General features: G+C 32.3%; 1 protein-coding gene across 1 annotated transcript; it reads left to right on the top strand.

The window, feature by feature from the left end:
• Positions 1-38: 38 nt before the first annotated feature.
• LOC124533489 (CD63 antigen-like) lies at positions 39-15,868 on the top strand. Its single transcript, XM_047108809.1, has 5 exons — positions 39-290; positions 882-1,073; positions 11,289-11,459; positions 13,992-14,216; positions 15,241-15,868. The coding sequence occupies exons 1-5, from the start codon at positions 225-227 to the stop codon at positions 15,304-15,306; spliced, it is 720 nt and encodes a 239-aa protein (XP_046964765.1). The 5' UTR covers positions 39-224; the 3' UTR covers positions 15,307-15,868.
• Positions 15,869-16,037: the final 169 nt, after the last annotated feature.

Here is a 16,037-nt window from a genome sequence, read left to right as displayed (position 1 = left end):
TTATTCGGAATTTAAAACTTAATGTTATTGAAATATTATACGCTTAAATATGTAACAAAAAAAAAGTTGTTGACGAATATAACTATACTTCTAAGCTCGTCTGACTGAGTCAACAACGCAAATCGATGTTTTGGCTTGTAATATGCGCAGCGAAAGGGAGTAAAAAGTATTCTTTTGTTCCAGAAAAATAATAATAATAAGAAGACAAAATCAAGTGATTAAAAATGGCTATTGGTGCAGGAATGTCTTGTGTGAAGTACTTGTTATTTTCCTTCAATCTTCTATTCGCCGTAAGTATTATTTTTCCTTAACTTTTTGACTTGAAGGTACTCAATATGGAAATTTGTAACTTACTGAATATAATTAAAAGACAAGTCCTTTAAATCTTAATGAAGTTGGGAATGTCTGATTTTTATGTTACTCAATATAATCGAATAAAATTTATATCGAAAATATTGCACAATATAATATTTCGTATTAAATCCTTTTTACAAGAGGATTTTTAAAGCCAATATTTAATCGCGTTTCAAACACTTTGTTGTGACTTAATTTTGCTGGTGACATTCGTAAATTAAACTTTTGTGTGATGCTAACATATGGCGATGCATATCACGTTTTTTTAAACAAAAAACGAAGGCCACACATATTAAAAAGTATTTAATGCATACGCATTAAATACTTTTTATCAAAGCTTTGTAATAAAAATCAAAACATTTAAATAATTCGTACCTTAAAATACATATAATTATTTAAAAAAAAAATTAAAAAAAAGGCAAAGGAACAATGTTGTTCTACATTTGAAATACAACAGAATCTAATCTTACAATAATAAAATGACCTGCTTTCATTAAATTATTGTACTGAATTTGTTTTGTTTTTAGATAACAGGGTTAATAATCCTGATAGTCGGTGCCAAATCAGAAATAAATGCTCATCCTTATGTCAGCCTGACGGATGAGAGTTTCTACACATCAGCTCCGGTTATTCTGATCATCGTTGGCTTGATTGTGTTTGTTGTTGCATTCTTCGGATGCTGCGGCGCTGTTAAGGAGAACCATTGCATGATTGTTACTGTAAGTTATTTATTTTATTAATATTGTCTTTATTCTTAATTTATTTTCAAATTTGGACCACCATTTTAATCTTCAATACATTCAGCGGTGTAAAGACAACTAGGAATTCTTTAAATTATATGTATTATTCCTATACTCAACTTAATTTGATATCAGAATAATGCGGACAAAAACCTAACAGGAGAATAAATAATAGCAAATGATTCCACATTCAATCTTCAGACGATCAAAGCCATGGCACATTATTATCTCTATTGGAATTATCTTGTTTTTTATTGCATGCAGTACTCGTAAACAATTCCATATGAAATGTCATTCCGAGCCTTGTTTATTTTATATTGATAACATTATGAATAATACACTGATTCAGGTTATTGTGATTGTTTCACAATTGTATAGGTAGAATGATTCAAGCAATGAGACATATTTATAAAACATCTTGATTCATTATTAACTTTCTAGTATAATATGTGATAATTCCCACTAATTTTCATCCCATAATAGTGGACAGTCTAAAGACATTATTTAGCATAGTCAGTAATAAACCATACTAAAATTTACGATATTCGCCCACCCTTATAGTCCAAGTAGATTTGTCCTGCTACTATACTGGCTACACTTATGTATTTGACAATGGAATGGTATTCCATAAGATGAAACTCGAAACTCACCGTAATGACGTGAAAAGTCAAAAAAAAATTAGGATAATCATATCTAAATTACGTATCACCCAGTTTGTCAACATTTAATAGTAATTATAGCTGGTCTGTATGTTAACACAATACCGTTCTCGAATGTCATGTAATATCGAATTTAATTTTAAAAACATCCTATTTATGATTCTTTTAACGCGGTAGTATAACTTAAATCTTAATTGAAGATGAAGACCTAGTGGCGTATCGATCTCTTTTGGCTTCAGTGGTAACGGTCGTGGGATCGATTATTGTGATACATAGTTATGTATATACGCGCTTGGTCGTAAAAACTATCGTGTTAATGGTACGTAACCCAGCATGACGCTTATATGAGGCATGTATGTGGGTAGACCGATTATTTATTTACCTCGTAGTATTTTATATAAAGAACATATAATAAACTTGAGAATATTAATAAATACAAATAATTGTTTTAAATTAAGAACGATCGTAATTTAAAAGTCATTATACAAACTGTCAATGATTACCTGAGCTGTTTCGTAAAATAAAATTCAGAGACAGTCACAGTTCATTAATACCCTCATTATTGTTAATGAAATGTGAATTCCACATTAATTATTAATAAATGACTAAAAATAAATAACTAATTAATCATTCGAAAGCTAATGCGTAATTAGATAATGGAGTTAGCAATATTTCACAATAACTATATTGATATATTGAAGTAAATTCTCTGTTTCTGCTATCTCATTATCAAAGCGGAAACCGGAAATGTTTCTGTTATTCGACATTCATATTTATACTCATTGAGCTGTTGAAATAGTCAAACAATCGAATAAAAACTAAACTATATTAACTGAATATGTTTACAGAAAATTAATGTTGTGACAGTGTCGAGGTTATAGTACGACACAACTTAGATGTAGCATCGGCAAAATTCGTAAAACCGATCGCAGCCGAATTAAGTGTAGAAATGTGCCATAACGTTGCACGATGCAATTGATGTTTCATTAAAGAGTTACATAGTAACATACAGAAAACAAAACGTTAAAAAAATGTTTATTTACAGTAACACATATAATATATACTAGATTGGTTTTAGTATAAAATAAAAAAACAATAGTATCAAGATATTGAAACGCTAATCTCCATCTACTGACATCCAAGAAATTCATTAGTCACACATATAAACAATAAAAGCATACTTTCTTTAATTCAGCTAGATAATATATTGTAATTTTAGAATTAATTAATCCTTTGGTTAATTTTTTTGTGTACATCTTTATTCTTGCTCGGCCTGAAAGAAAAAAAATTTCCAAATTCTATTTATTGAAAATTATTTTGATCTTACAAATATCCTTTCGAAGATAGTCCAATATTAATTTAAATTACGATATGTCAAATTTAAGATCAAAAGTAAGTATCCTCTTTTCATAAGCTTCATTGTTTTTAATTTTTATCTAATCTATAACCAACAGGTAAAATTAAAGCCCTAAATGTCTGTGTACTAGTCGTAAACAGATAAAAGCGAGGAATTAGGTTAATTACGCTTTTTTGTCTTATATGATTATGTAAAAATGTCCGGCATGACTCACTATTTAAGGCATTGGTTAAACTTTAAGACCGCTCGTGTACGCTTTGGATCTTTTAACCTACGTAACACAATTTAACGAGGTTTTCATCAATAAACAGAGTAATTTAAGAGGAATTAAGAAAATTATTCATAGGTACTATTTATATGTATAAACAAATGAATAAAGCATTATTTAATAAAAGAGCGTACCCTTAAATGCTGGCAAAGCACTTGTGTTGCAATGTTGTCCAAGGGCGGAGGTTATTACTTTCCATCAGGTGAGCTTCGCGATCGTTTGCCACCTATGATATAAAAAAAGTAATAGAGTAGTGTAGCCTAGAATTTCAACTTACTTCTAAAAATGATGTGTGAATTCAATCTGTTCCTAGTATAATTTGTAGACATAAAGAAATCTGCTTTGAATACTATATTTTATAATAAGACGAAATATGTATATATCACTAATAAATTACTAAGACATCATATAAATTTGTAAATATTTTAATTTCCTACCGGCGATACCAGTGCATATACTTTTAAGGTATCAAACATAATTTCTTGTCTCTATACCATAACGCCCGAGCGCTTAGACCATAAACACAATTATGCCACAGCAAGTAATTGACCGTAGCTAATTAGCACAGCACCTTGAGCACAATAAACGAGGGTTGCGAGTGCAGATGATTATTCAACTGATCGGTATGAAATCAATAGTAACCGTACGGGTTTGCGATGTTTAAAATGTCATGTATATTGACATTTAACTGCTTTAATCTGGTGGCATTTTCAGTTTAAACCTTCTTGATACATAAAAATCAATGATTGATCTCTAGGCGTTGAAGTATTTATCAAATTTTGATGAAACTTTGCTGAACCACCTCATTAACTCCGTACACCAGCTGGCCTTTATAGAAGAAAGCTTGTTTACGACAACAAAAGTGTGAAACATTTGTTGTTGTTTATATGTTCAATTATTTGGCTGCAGTTAAGAAGTGCTACGTCAGAATTTGCATTTATTTGGACACAGATCAATTTAAATAAACGCTTACAATACTGCAATATGCTCTTGTTTCAATGAAAATAATCTCTTGTTTAATTTAATTATGTGATAAAGATGAGTCAAAAATAAAAGATGTTCAGGTATAAGTTTGTTATAGTTACATGTAACGTAAGATTTACGATTGCACTTGTGTATTATTATTTCGTCGTCAGATTTTACGACGGAAATCCGATTAGTTAAGTTACAAGAGTTCATTATTAGGGCTTCCGTTATTCAACTATTAAACAATACGAAACACGCGACATTTCTCATTGCCCCACTATTTATAGCTGACATAATTGTGTTTAAAGATGGAGTGGGAATTTAATTTTGAAATTAATATCAGATTAGATCAAATCTGAAATCTATACTATACAAATATTATAAATGTGAATGTAACTCGGTCTATCTGACGCTCTTTCACTACCAAACCAATGAAACGATTTTGATGAAATTTAGTGTGAGGCCAATTTGAACATGTCACATGACAAACAATCCCCTAAAACGCAAGCGAAGCCGCGAGCGACAACTAGTTTATATAATTTACTTGCGAATGTTTGATATGAGTTGAAATGCCTTTATTTAAAACAACTTTTTTGTACAATTGATTAATGACTTCACTTCAGTTCTGTGAGTGTAGATAAGTATTGTGCCAGAAACCCTTACGGCACTATCAGATACCACTTTACAATCAGACAACATACGAATGAATCATTTAACACTCATAAGTAACAAACAAAGACATAAAGATTTTAATTAACCATACATTTCGACGAAGAGCAAATTACAGACAGTATTATTTTATTAAAACATACAAGCATTTGACCGTAATCAGTAACAATATGAATTGTTTCAATACCGAAAGGACATATAACTCCCTTGTAGTTCAATATACCGTGTAGTGATTAATTACAAACCACAAAGTAGATATTATATATCGGTCTGCATCTTTCATCAGGGGATTGGGTCGATATAGAAAAATTGGGGGTATTCTGATAAGAAGTCAGTTGCAACTTCTGAAAGTTGGCTGTGTTCCATGATACGTAAATACGTACAGCTGTTGACCCAGCGTTGAAACTGTCCGATCGTGTCTGATCACAATCCTATCGGATTATTAGTGGGGGCGTAAGAACTGCACCTTTGTTTGTGTATACGCTTAAGAACGATATTGACTCGGTTCCGTTGTGAATTGGTGTTGTGCCGATCAATCGAACGAAAATCAATCAATCATGAGTATTTATGCCCTTTACCTGTAGTTTCGATCGCTTGTATAAACATTTGTACCCCCTTTTCAACCGACTTCAAAAAGGAGGAGGTTATCAATTCGTCTGTATTTTTTTTATTTATACTTTGAACTCCTGTTGTTACTCCTGTCATGATCAGTAAAAGGTATTCTCAATGTTAAAAGGATTTTGTAAAAAAATGTGGGCAGCCGATAACTTTTTTAATATAGTACGTGTAACGTACGTACGTTAAACATTTTTAGCGTTTATACTTAAGTAAATCAGACTATAGTGTATTTGTGTTGTAATATTTTTTTTTATAATAACCTTATTTTAATAAAAATGAAAGTACGGTTGTATGTATGTCCTATAATTGCATTTTCACAGACGAGTATGTCTTGCAAGGCTGACTGCATGTGTAAAAAAAATCAGAACGAGTTACTAATTTTAAAGTAATTAAATCACTTTAAAATTATTTTGTCAATGCGCACTATTTGAACATATATAACAACATACCTATTTGAATTGATCTCTTTAAGGGATATCTTACTTATATAATAAATAGCAAATGATTTTAGATAAAACTAGTTATTACGAATTTTAATCGCGTATATTAATTATTTTGGACGTCCCGACGTTTCGAGCACGAATGCTGTAAAGTGCTAACTAGCTAATAACTAGTGTAATAACTAGTTTTATTTAATTGTGTAATAATCGCGAAAATTTAAGACAACATTAAAAGATTTTAGATTTAGATATTACATACAAAATGAAAGTATGGATTTTCGTAAAATTTAGAATAGAGATAGCTTATACCCTCACTTGGCACAACCTACCTAAAATCGCCGGCCTTCTCATAATAGGTGGAAACTAGTAACAAACCCCTTGTAAAAATGTAATAAGATGGAAATAATAGGCATAATTTTTTTTAACGTAAATAGTTAGAAATGAAACTCGCCTATAATCCGATTAAATGTTTCAAACTCTACATATGTTTCGTAATGATTACGTCACAGTGTCTTCATTAACATAAGTGGCCTGCAATAAAGTGATTTCGAGCAAAACCTGTTTGACGACAGTCGACATGACACATACGACTGGACCGTACGAATATCGTTACTTTATAAATTAAATGTTGCATTATAACCGGTAGAAACGGTAAAAAAAGTTTTTTATATCTCCCGAATTGATTTTGCCGATTCTTTTTAGATCGGAATATTTTTTTCCAAAGCGGAAATCTTTGTCTTCTGTAGGTGTGTATGTAAATTAATTATTGCTAAACAGGTGGTCTGATTTTTTTTGTGTGTATTTGAGTGGGCGTCGGGATGGTTGATAATTGAATTTGAGTATTGGTTGATAGAGATCCAGTAGAAAACGCTGCGATCGGAAAGTAAATACATATAAATAATATTCTTATTTAAATTTGACTGAGTCAGGATGGGTAAGCTACCCATCCTGACTCAGTTACTAATTTCGAATAATTACATACATTGAACAATTTCTATTGACTTTAGATTATCAAGCACATCTACGAAACGCATATGCCATGAAATTGGTTGGATTTACAAAAATAGTCCTATTAGTAAAGCTTTCGCATACTGAAAGGTAAAAGTAACAATATAACTAGCAGTTAGAAGTAGATCGCGAGCAATTGTAAAGATCAGAATCCGTGACCTCTGACACGTTGCTCGTCTCATCTCCTAAACGGTTGCTTCCTTTTCTTTAATTTGATGTTAATGGGTCCATTTGAAGATGTGCCTTTGTGTTTATGAAAGGTGTTGTGTATTTCTCTGTTCTTTTAAAGATCTTATTTTACGAGCGATTGGTTTTGCTTACGGTTGGTTGAATTAATATTGGTAGAATTCAAAATTCGAACTCTTATTTATATGACGTAACTTATAGAACTCATTTTATTGTATAGCAACAAAAATGGCTAAAACGATTCCTACATATACACAATTGACTAGAATTGCAGTGAAACTCGCAAAACCTGTTTGTTCTAATATTGTAATACTAGTAAAATTATAATTGTATTACAATTACTATATATTAACAAAATTGTAATATCTATCGTCTCCAAAAAAGCAATTACAAGGTATTTCAGTTAACAATAAGTTCCTTAAAGTATGCACCACGTAACAAAGCGGAATCATCCGTTGTTGAACTAGGTGAAACTGTAGTCGCCCGCGGCTTTGCTCCCGTTTTAAGGTGTTGGTTATCATTTGTCAAAAAAAAAACTTTATGTCCTTTCTTGGATTTCAAGTTTGTTTCATACAACATTTCATCAAATTCGGTTCACCGGTTTGGTTCTGAAAGAGCCACAGACAGGCAGGCAGAGTTACTTTTACAAGTATATTATGAATATAGGTAACCTCATTAAAACAGCAAGTGCAAGAGACGAGTTAATTGGCTGAAATGATTTATGAACACTATCGACTCTGTACTAAAGAGCATTTTGACATTTTTAGTGGTAACCATAACTGAAAGATTATGTTAAAATATTTAATAAAATATATGTAACTCTATACAAGGTCAAAGATAAAGCTGTCGAGTTACTCGTTTGATTTCGCTATAGGATTTATAAATTTAATTGTACATATGCTATTTTTATACGTAACATAATAGATGGAAACGATTCACCGCTGAGTGTCTTGTGTGTTATTTTCAGTTGTATCTTCATTCCGAAATTCGGTCCTAAAAGCTTTCTTACATGTATATTTAATTTGAACAGTTTGTCAACACTTATTTTCGGAATAGTATTCTAGAAAATAGGTCGGGCATTATATAAAATTCACATAAGTATTAGTGTGGTCGATAAAACGGCTTAGCATTCGAGAATATTCGTTTTTTTAGTAGCACGTATATATTTAGTCGTTCCTTTTGATTGTGTCGTGGTCTCAGTCATCTAAGAAGTTAATTGGGTGTAATCGATTAATTACTTGTATCCAGTTATTACGTATTGATTAGTCTCGATGTCAGAGATATCAGACATATGTTTTTAAAACCTATATATGAGAGTAGGACAAATAATTGGTAATTAAAAGTCCGTTGTCTTCAAAATTGTGACGTCATGGAATGACCCCAATAAACCTGTCGACATTAAAGTATTGTTTGTTTGTTGCATTGTTACATAATAATACAAGCAATTACAATAAAAAACGTTCTCTTGTCAATGTAATGTATTATAATACCAAATTAATCTAAAATCGAAATATTTACGAGTATTTTAACATAATAATTGGGCAGGACAATTTTAAGATTTAATTTACATATACGATACGATAAATATTAAAGCATTAAACTTAAGTGAACTTAAAAAGACTTATTTATAAGAATATGAAATCGGTGGTTATTCAATAATATATTTAATTTATATACAGTATCGTGTATGTTTCTATAACTAACGGCCACAAGTGCTCAGATAAGAGTTATTTTCGAAGCACTTGTGATACGCGTTTACGATGCTCTCTATCTAGTACTGAAGCTGAAACATAAATAACTACAATGTATACATGTTGATAAATCAATGCACTTAACTAATATGATTAAAATGTTATGCTCTTTTAACATTTTTAACTTTTTTGACCCTTTAAACTCGACTTTTCTCAAACTTTAGACAGTAAAACAACTAAGTAACGAAAAAAAAAACTAGTTATTATTCATTCTCTAAGACTTTACCTTACAAATTATTGTGTACATATTAAACTGATAGCACTTAATATCTGCGAGATTTTAGTGTTATATCTATACTAATATTATAAAGAGGAAAACTTTGTTTATTTGTAATGAATAGGCTCGAAAACTACTGGGCTGATTTAAAAAAATCTTTCACTATTTGAAAGTCACATTATTCACACATTAGCGTAGGCTAAATTTTATTTTGGAAAAATAGGGTTCCCTAAGATATTTGGGTTTTTCGGATACTGAGTGTAAAAAATCAACCAGAATCATCATCTTACTTCTATTTATTATTATTTTTTATTTTCATTCTTTATGGGTTTTTTGATTTTCTTTAGAGCATTCCTGTTACATATCCGAAATCTGCGAGGACGAAGTCGCAGGAAAGAAGAAGCTAGTGTATAAATAATTTAATTACAAAATTATTATAAAGCAAGTAAGATATAAAATAATCGATCAGACGAGACACTCGTGTTATGGATTTTATTGTATAAATATTATGTACCTATCAGAAACAAGAAGGTTAATGACCAAAGATCTTATGATTCAGCCACTATCTGTGAAATCCTAAGTACAAAATCGATTTTATTTCCTTAATCATTCTTACACATAAACGATAAAAGGGCAAGTCCCTTTGATTTTAATTTATTAGAACTATAAAATCAATATATCCTGATTATTTCATAATTCACAATTCTAAAATTCATCGTATTAGCTTTCTATGATATAATAAAACATATTTACATAAGACTTATTAACATTAAGGGCTTAACTATATATAAATAAAATGTCACGTATATCTGTGCATTGAACTATCTTGGTGTTGTGTATCTTGTGTGCATTGAACTATAATAAGAGTATTACCGCCCAGCAATGGTTCGTTCAAAGGCTGTTACGAGAAAAGGCCAAGGAGAAACATTGCTCAACAAGTTACACTTAACTTAGTACTTTATTTACCGATTTCAAGTAATGTTTATATTTTTTTAGGTAAAAATCCAGTAAACTTACATAAAAAATTATCAGTTTATTTGTTGAGTTCGATCGTGATATTTATTAAATCGGTCATAGTTTGTATTCAAAAAATGCAAACGTCTTAACAATGAAGCGATGCGGTTCATTGAAGGCTAACCTTGGAGAGGTGACTTTGCTGCTCGCTCCGTTACAACTAGGCTGTTACTATGAGAACTATACGGAACATCTTTTAAAAATAATGCATTGCACTTTCAGAAAATCATTGTATATGCAGAATGTGTAATTATGATTCGATTGTTAGATGTAGTTGAATAAGCAAAATTGGTTTTAAATGAATCATAACTTTCATAAAAGTAGTATAAAGGTCCACTGCTGGGCAAAATATTCGTCTTCTATTGTAGATTTGGAGTTTGTTCCACTATGCTATTTCAATCAAATTTTCATTCACCACGGAGCACGCGATGAACTACAATTACGCACTTGACAATTCTATGGAGTTGTTCGGGCGTGAACTGCGAATACAGTTGCGATACTCGTATTGTAACCACTAAGCTACCTCGTCTCTTATATAAGACGTGACGTAAAATAGTAATGTGCAGCTACGTGTCCCCTCTTAATAGATAACAACCGTACTGCAATTTATCTATCAAAAACTCGCTTCTTAGACGTACGTATTTCAATCGAATTCAGACATTAAATTTAGTGTACGTTGTTTTATCAAAAAAGTGAATCTTTCACTCAGTATTTATCATATTAAAAAAAAGAAACAATATATAAATATTTAAATAAAATAAAACTACCGCCGGCAAGAAACTCATCTCACTCATACCATAGTATCTAAATAATCAGTTTTAGTCCGCTTATGGTGGGATGTGGGTAGGTGTTAGATAACCTGCCCTTTTGTGCCAACACTGATGATACGGATACTGTATGTAATCCTAAAATATCACGATGAACGTTTGAATAATTAAGATGTCAAATCGTATTGAATTGGCTTTCTCACTTAAAATTATATATAGGATCTCTTTCGCTTCCGTTTTTCTCATTATAAATTTAAAAAAATCTTCTCTTTAGTTTTCAGTGTTCCTGCTGATGATATTCATAGCTGAGCTGGCGGTCGGCATCGCCGGTTATGTTAAACACACGGAGCTCGAAACGTCCATAGTCCGGACTCTCAACGCATCGATCCAGCAGTACTCGACCGACCCGGATATCAAGAAGAACTACGATATCATCCAGACTGATGTGAGTGATTGTCACTAATATACTTCATACACAATTCGAACTTCACTTAGAAAAGTCGACCTAACCTTATGGCACTTTTAAACTGGAGTTGACTTCCATTTTCATTAGTTTATTTATCATAATATTCATTAATTATTGAAATCGATTACTTAGTTCAATTTATGTATTCTAAACTTTTACAAAGGTAAGCAATGTGAAGTCGTTTTGATCCGAACGAAAGTAAGTTTAATTAATATTTAAATACGTAAAAAAGCGTATAAATGGTCTAACTTCTCGAAAAGTATAAGCATCAGTTATTTAACCGCCGATATTCTTTCGTGGCCTTACCGAGTCCACCCAAAAAAGGCTGGGCTACAATGGTACCAAAAGTACTCAAATAAAGGGAAAGTAACTGATTCATAAATAACTACTGTAATAATATAATGCGTATAATGGTTTCCCTTGACGCGTAACATAGAAGCGTTCTGCAACGAATCCATTATGTGTCCGCGTCAACTTCCTGTAAAATCATTCTTTAAATACGTACCTCATTATTTGTATTATGCATTTAAATCACAACTAAAAAAATACTTCATATATTGGAAATAAAATAAATCTATGTTGTTATCAATATAGGATAAAATTATTTATGCATTTGGAATAGAGTTGATAGAATCAAGAAAACTGAAATTACTAATGTATTTTCATGGTAATAAATATTTTAATCATCCTTATTATTATATCAATATTATAATCAAGCAACAGGTATTAGATACTGTGAGCTTGTAATAATTCACTGATATATTAACAACCATATATCCTAATTCGATAGTTCATCGTCCAGTTTAAGGTCCTCACGTCAATGATTCGTTTCTAGTATCGCTATCGGCGATGTTGGAAAACTTCTTGAGAATACTTGCCTGAATCAAATTATCCTACATATTTTGCAAAGCAATGGTGTAATATGCTCCAATTCCAAACAGTTGTAGATTAACTCCGCGAAAGGAAAGGAGACTTAAAGACTCCGAGTGGAACTTGTTTCTTTATGAGGCCCAAAATCATATAATATTATACTTCATTTATATGATAAATGTAATTTATCATACTTACTACGAAGCTTTGCTTTTTGGGTACAACAGAAATTCACAAACAAGGTAATTGACTAGAAGAGCGTAAGGTTAAGAGACTATACACGGGTTACAAGATAAAGCTCAACTTGAGCTATTTGCTGTTCTGAAATTCAGTTATACAAAATTTTACAATGAATTATACATAATAGGTTGGGGAAAAAGTTTCTTCGTATTTTATATGAAAATTCAAAAAGTTTTTTTTATAGTTTATTTACATTTGACTAAAGTATGTAGGTGCCATTTTGTTCCATAACTTTTTGCCATCTTGTTGGTAGTGACATGATCCCATTGCTGTAAAAATTTTGGGGCTTCTGATCGAAAAACTGCGACAAGTGGTTTTGGCAGTCCTCTCGTGATGTTAACCTGACACTGCCTAAGGAATTCTGCAGAGACCGAAACAGATGAAAATCTGAAGGTGCAAGGTCAGGACTATACGGCGGATGCATTAATACCTCCCAGCCAAACTCTCGTAATTTTTGTTGAGTGGCTAAATATGTGTGAGGTCTAGCGTTGTCATGGTGAAAAACTACACCCCTTCTGTTGATCAATTCTGGCCGCTTTCTCTCAATTTCTTGCTTCAATCTCATCAATTGTTCGCAATACAGTTCTGAATCGATGGTCCTGCCGGGCGGTAACAGCTCATAATGAATGATGCCCTTCCAATCCCACCATACACACAGCATTACCTTGTTGCGAGTTAATCCGTGTTTTGCCACAGTCTGTGAAGCCGGCCTTTGACCACGATCTTTTTCGCACGTTCTTGTCGTATGTGATCCACTTTTCATCACCAGTTATCAGCTTCTTCAAAAATGGTTCGGTTTCATTACGTCGTAATAAAGAATCACAAATGAGTACACGGTTCGTTAGGTTTCTTTCAGTGAGTTCATGAGGCACCCATATATCGAGCTTTTTTGTGTACCCAGCTTTATTCAAATGAGTCAAAACCGTTTTGTGGTCAATTGCCAGTTCTTCAGCTACATCGTAACTACTAATATGCCGATCTTGCTCCACTTTTTCAAAAATGGCATCAATTTTGTCCGTAACAGGGCGACCAGAGCGAGATGCATCTTTGATATCAAAATTTCCGGCTTGAAAACGCTTAAACCAAACTTGCGCTACTCTCACAGATACTGCATTAGGTCCATAAACATCACAAATTTTTATCGCGGCTTGAGTTGCATTTTTACCTTTTTTATAGTAAAATTTTAAAATGTATCGAATTTCTTCTTTAGATTCACTCTTTTTAACAACAACAAAAACAAATGAAAATCACACAAATTCCTAATTTGAATTTGGAAGTGCCTTCTTTAAAATTAAAACTTTTTAATGATACCAAAACCAGCCAGAAGTTCATACATACTATATGCGAAAAGACTTTTTCCCCAAATATATATTCCCCTAATATATAATTGAAATCGAACAGATGCAATGCTGCGGCATCTACGGCGTGTCGGATTGGAAGGCGAGCGGGCAGCCCATCCCCGCCACGTGCTGCGCGGGGCGGGAGATCACTAACAACGTGACCACGGATTGCACGCCCGACTCTCCCAGCATCCACAAGAAGGGCTGCCTCGACCTCATCCTCAGCTACATGAAGGAGCTCGCCCTCGTGCTCGGCGGAGTCGGACTTGGGATTGCATTCGTGCAAGTGAGTGTCTTCATGTCACGATATCTCACACCGATAATTGTTTCAAAAAAAAAATCAAAATCAAAATAAACTTTATTCAAGTAGGCTTTTATAAGCACTTTTGAATCGTCATTTTACAATTAAGTGAAGCTACCACCGTTTCGGAAAGTAGATTCTACCGAGAAGAACCGGCAAGAAACTCAGTAGTTAATTCCCACTGCTGCGCTAAAGGCCTCCTCTCCCTTTGAGGAGGTTCGGAATATATTTCCACGCTGTTCCAATGCGGGTTGGTGGAATACACATGTGGCAGAATTTTGTCACATGCAGGTTTCCTCGCGATGTTTTCCTTCACCGCTGAGCGTGAGATGAATTGTTAAGACAAATTAAGCACATGAATCAGTGGTGCTTGCCTGGGTTTGAAACCGCAATCATCGGTTAAGATGCACGCGTTCTAACCACTGGGCCATTTCGACTCTGTGATAATTGTTTAATTAGAAATATTTTTGGCAGTCAAACTAGTGGCGTAAATATTTTGATTCACTTCACATGTTCTAATTTCACCTAATGTGCCTTTCTCGCTGAATTTGCTAATCTAACAATAAATACCTTGTGTCTTCTTTATTCCAATAAAAGAACCGATGCTATTAAAGTACATATATAGAAATAATACAACTATTAGCACTAATAAGAATATCGAGTGCTGCATGATTCTTTAGTCGATAGTAATAAATCTGGTATTCGAAAAATTTCTGTACTTATTACATGATAAAAGATTTTATCATTATATTCACAATCACAATATTAACATTTAATTATCTGGTAAATCGCAGTATTATATTAATAGGAAACGCAGGAATTCAATTTTTATGCTCAGCTGCAAAGTACGCATAATTTTGCATACGACCTTTTTAACTAAATTACAATTAACAAAAACCTGTACAATTATTTTTGTTAACAATGAATAAATGTTTATATTCCAAAATCTATTATTTCACAATAAAAATTAATGTCTGTCCCAGCTAATGTACGTGTCGCATTGTTTCAGTTGCTCGGAGTGATATTCGCATGCTGTCTCGCTCGCTCGATCCGCAGCCAGTACGAGACCGTCTAAACAGTTCAGCGTCATCATTTTTATAGCCATTCCATAATAATTTATGTATTAATGATCTGTTCATAACATGTTGTGATTAAGTGAAAGTCCAATTACAAATATTTTGTTATTTTTTTATTTGTAAATTTAATTTTATAATTCATTATTTTTATATTCTATTACATACAGATATATTTCAATAGAGAAATATTTCAAGACTTGTATACTTCATCATTATCAGTTTAGAAGGCGTGAGGCACAAATATCACACACGTGTGCTCAGGATAGAAGACTGATTTTCGAATAGTAACGGTTTCAAATGCCAAATCAATTTCATCACATGCACTTCGTATAATATTTAATGTTTTAAATTTTAATATTTAGAATTTAGTAAATGTATTCTAATATCTCTTCTACGTAGATTCGCGCACGATGTTTGTATCGGAGGAGGTTTATGAGATGCAACGGGTTAAGATTTATTTTGTACCAATTTGTGCATCTTATAGACAATTTGTGGAGCAAAGTATATTGGAAGTGTTTCTTAGTATTTATATTTACATTAATAAATCTGTATATGGTGGTAGTTATTGTTTTAATTGAAATTCAAATTTGTGTAGCCATACTATAAAAAAATATAGTAGTGTTGACTCGACCTCACTATGAATACCTAGGAAAATAATTAAATACTACCTACAAACTATTCCTCATTCTGGTAAATCCGTGATGATTCATCAACAACTAGAATCTGTTAC

Source organism: Vanessa cardui, chromosome 11 (assembly GCF_905220365.1).
Source record: "Vanessa cardui chromosome 11, ilVanCard2.1, whole genome shotgun sequence".
Lineage (NCBI taxonomy): Eukaryota > Metazoa > Arthropoda > Insecta > Lepidoptera > Nymphalidae > Vanessa > Vanessa cardui.
This window is presented reverse-complemented; position numbering and strand designations above follow the sequence as displayed.

Bases quoted from the DNA above. Each gene is read 5' to 3' on its own strand.
- LOC124533489 (XM_047108809.1), top strand. From the start codon at position 225: ATGGCTATTGGTGCAGGAATGTCTTGTGTGAAGTACTTGTTATTTTCC. The intron at 11,460-13,991 runs GTGAGTGATTGT...GAAATCGAACAG, and splicing joins ACGATATCATCCAGACTGAT to ATGCAATGCTGCGGCATCTA. The intron at 14,217-15,240 runs GTGAGTGTCTTC...GCATTGTTTCAG, and splicing joins TTGGGATTGCATTCGTGCAA to TTGCTCGGAGTGATATTCGC.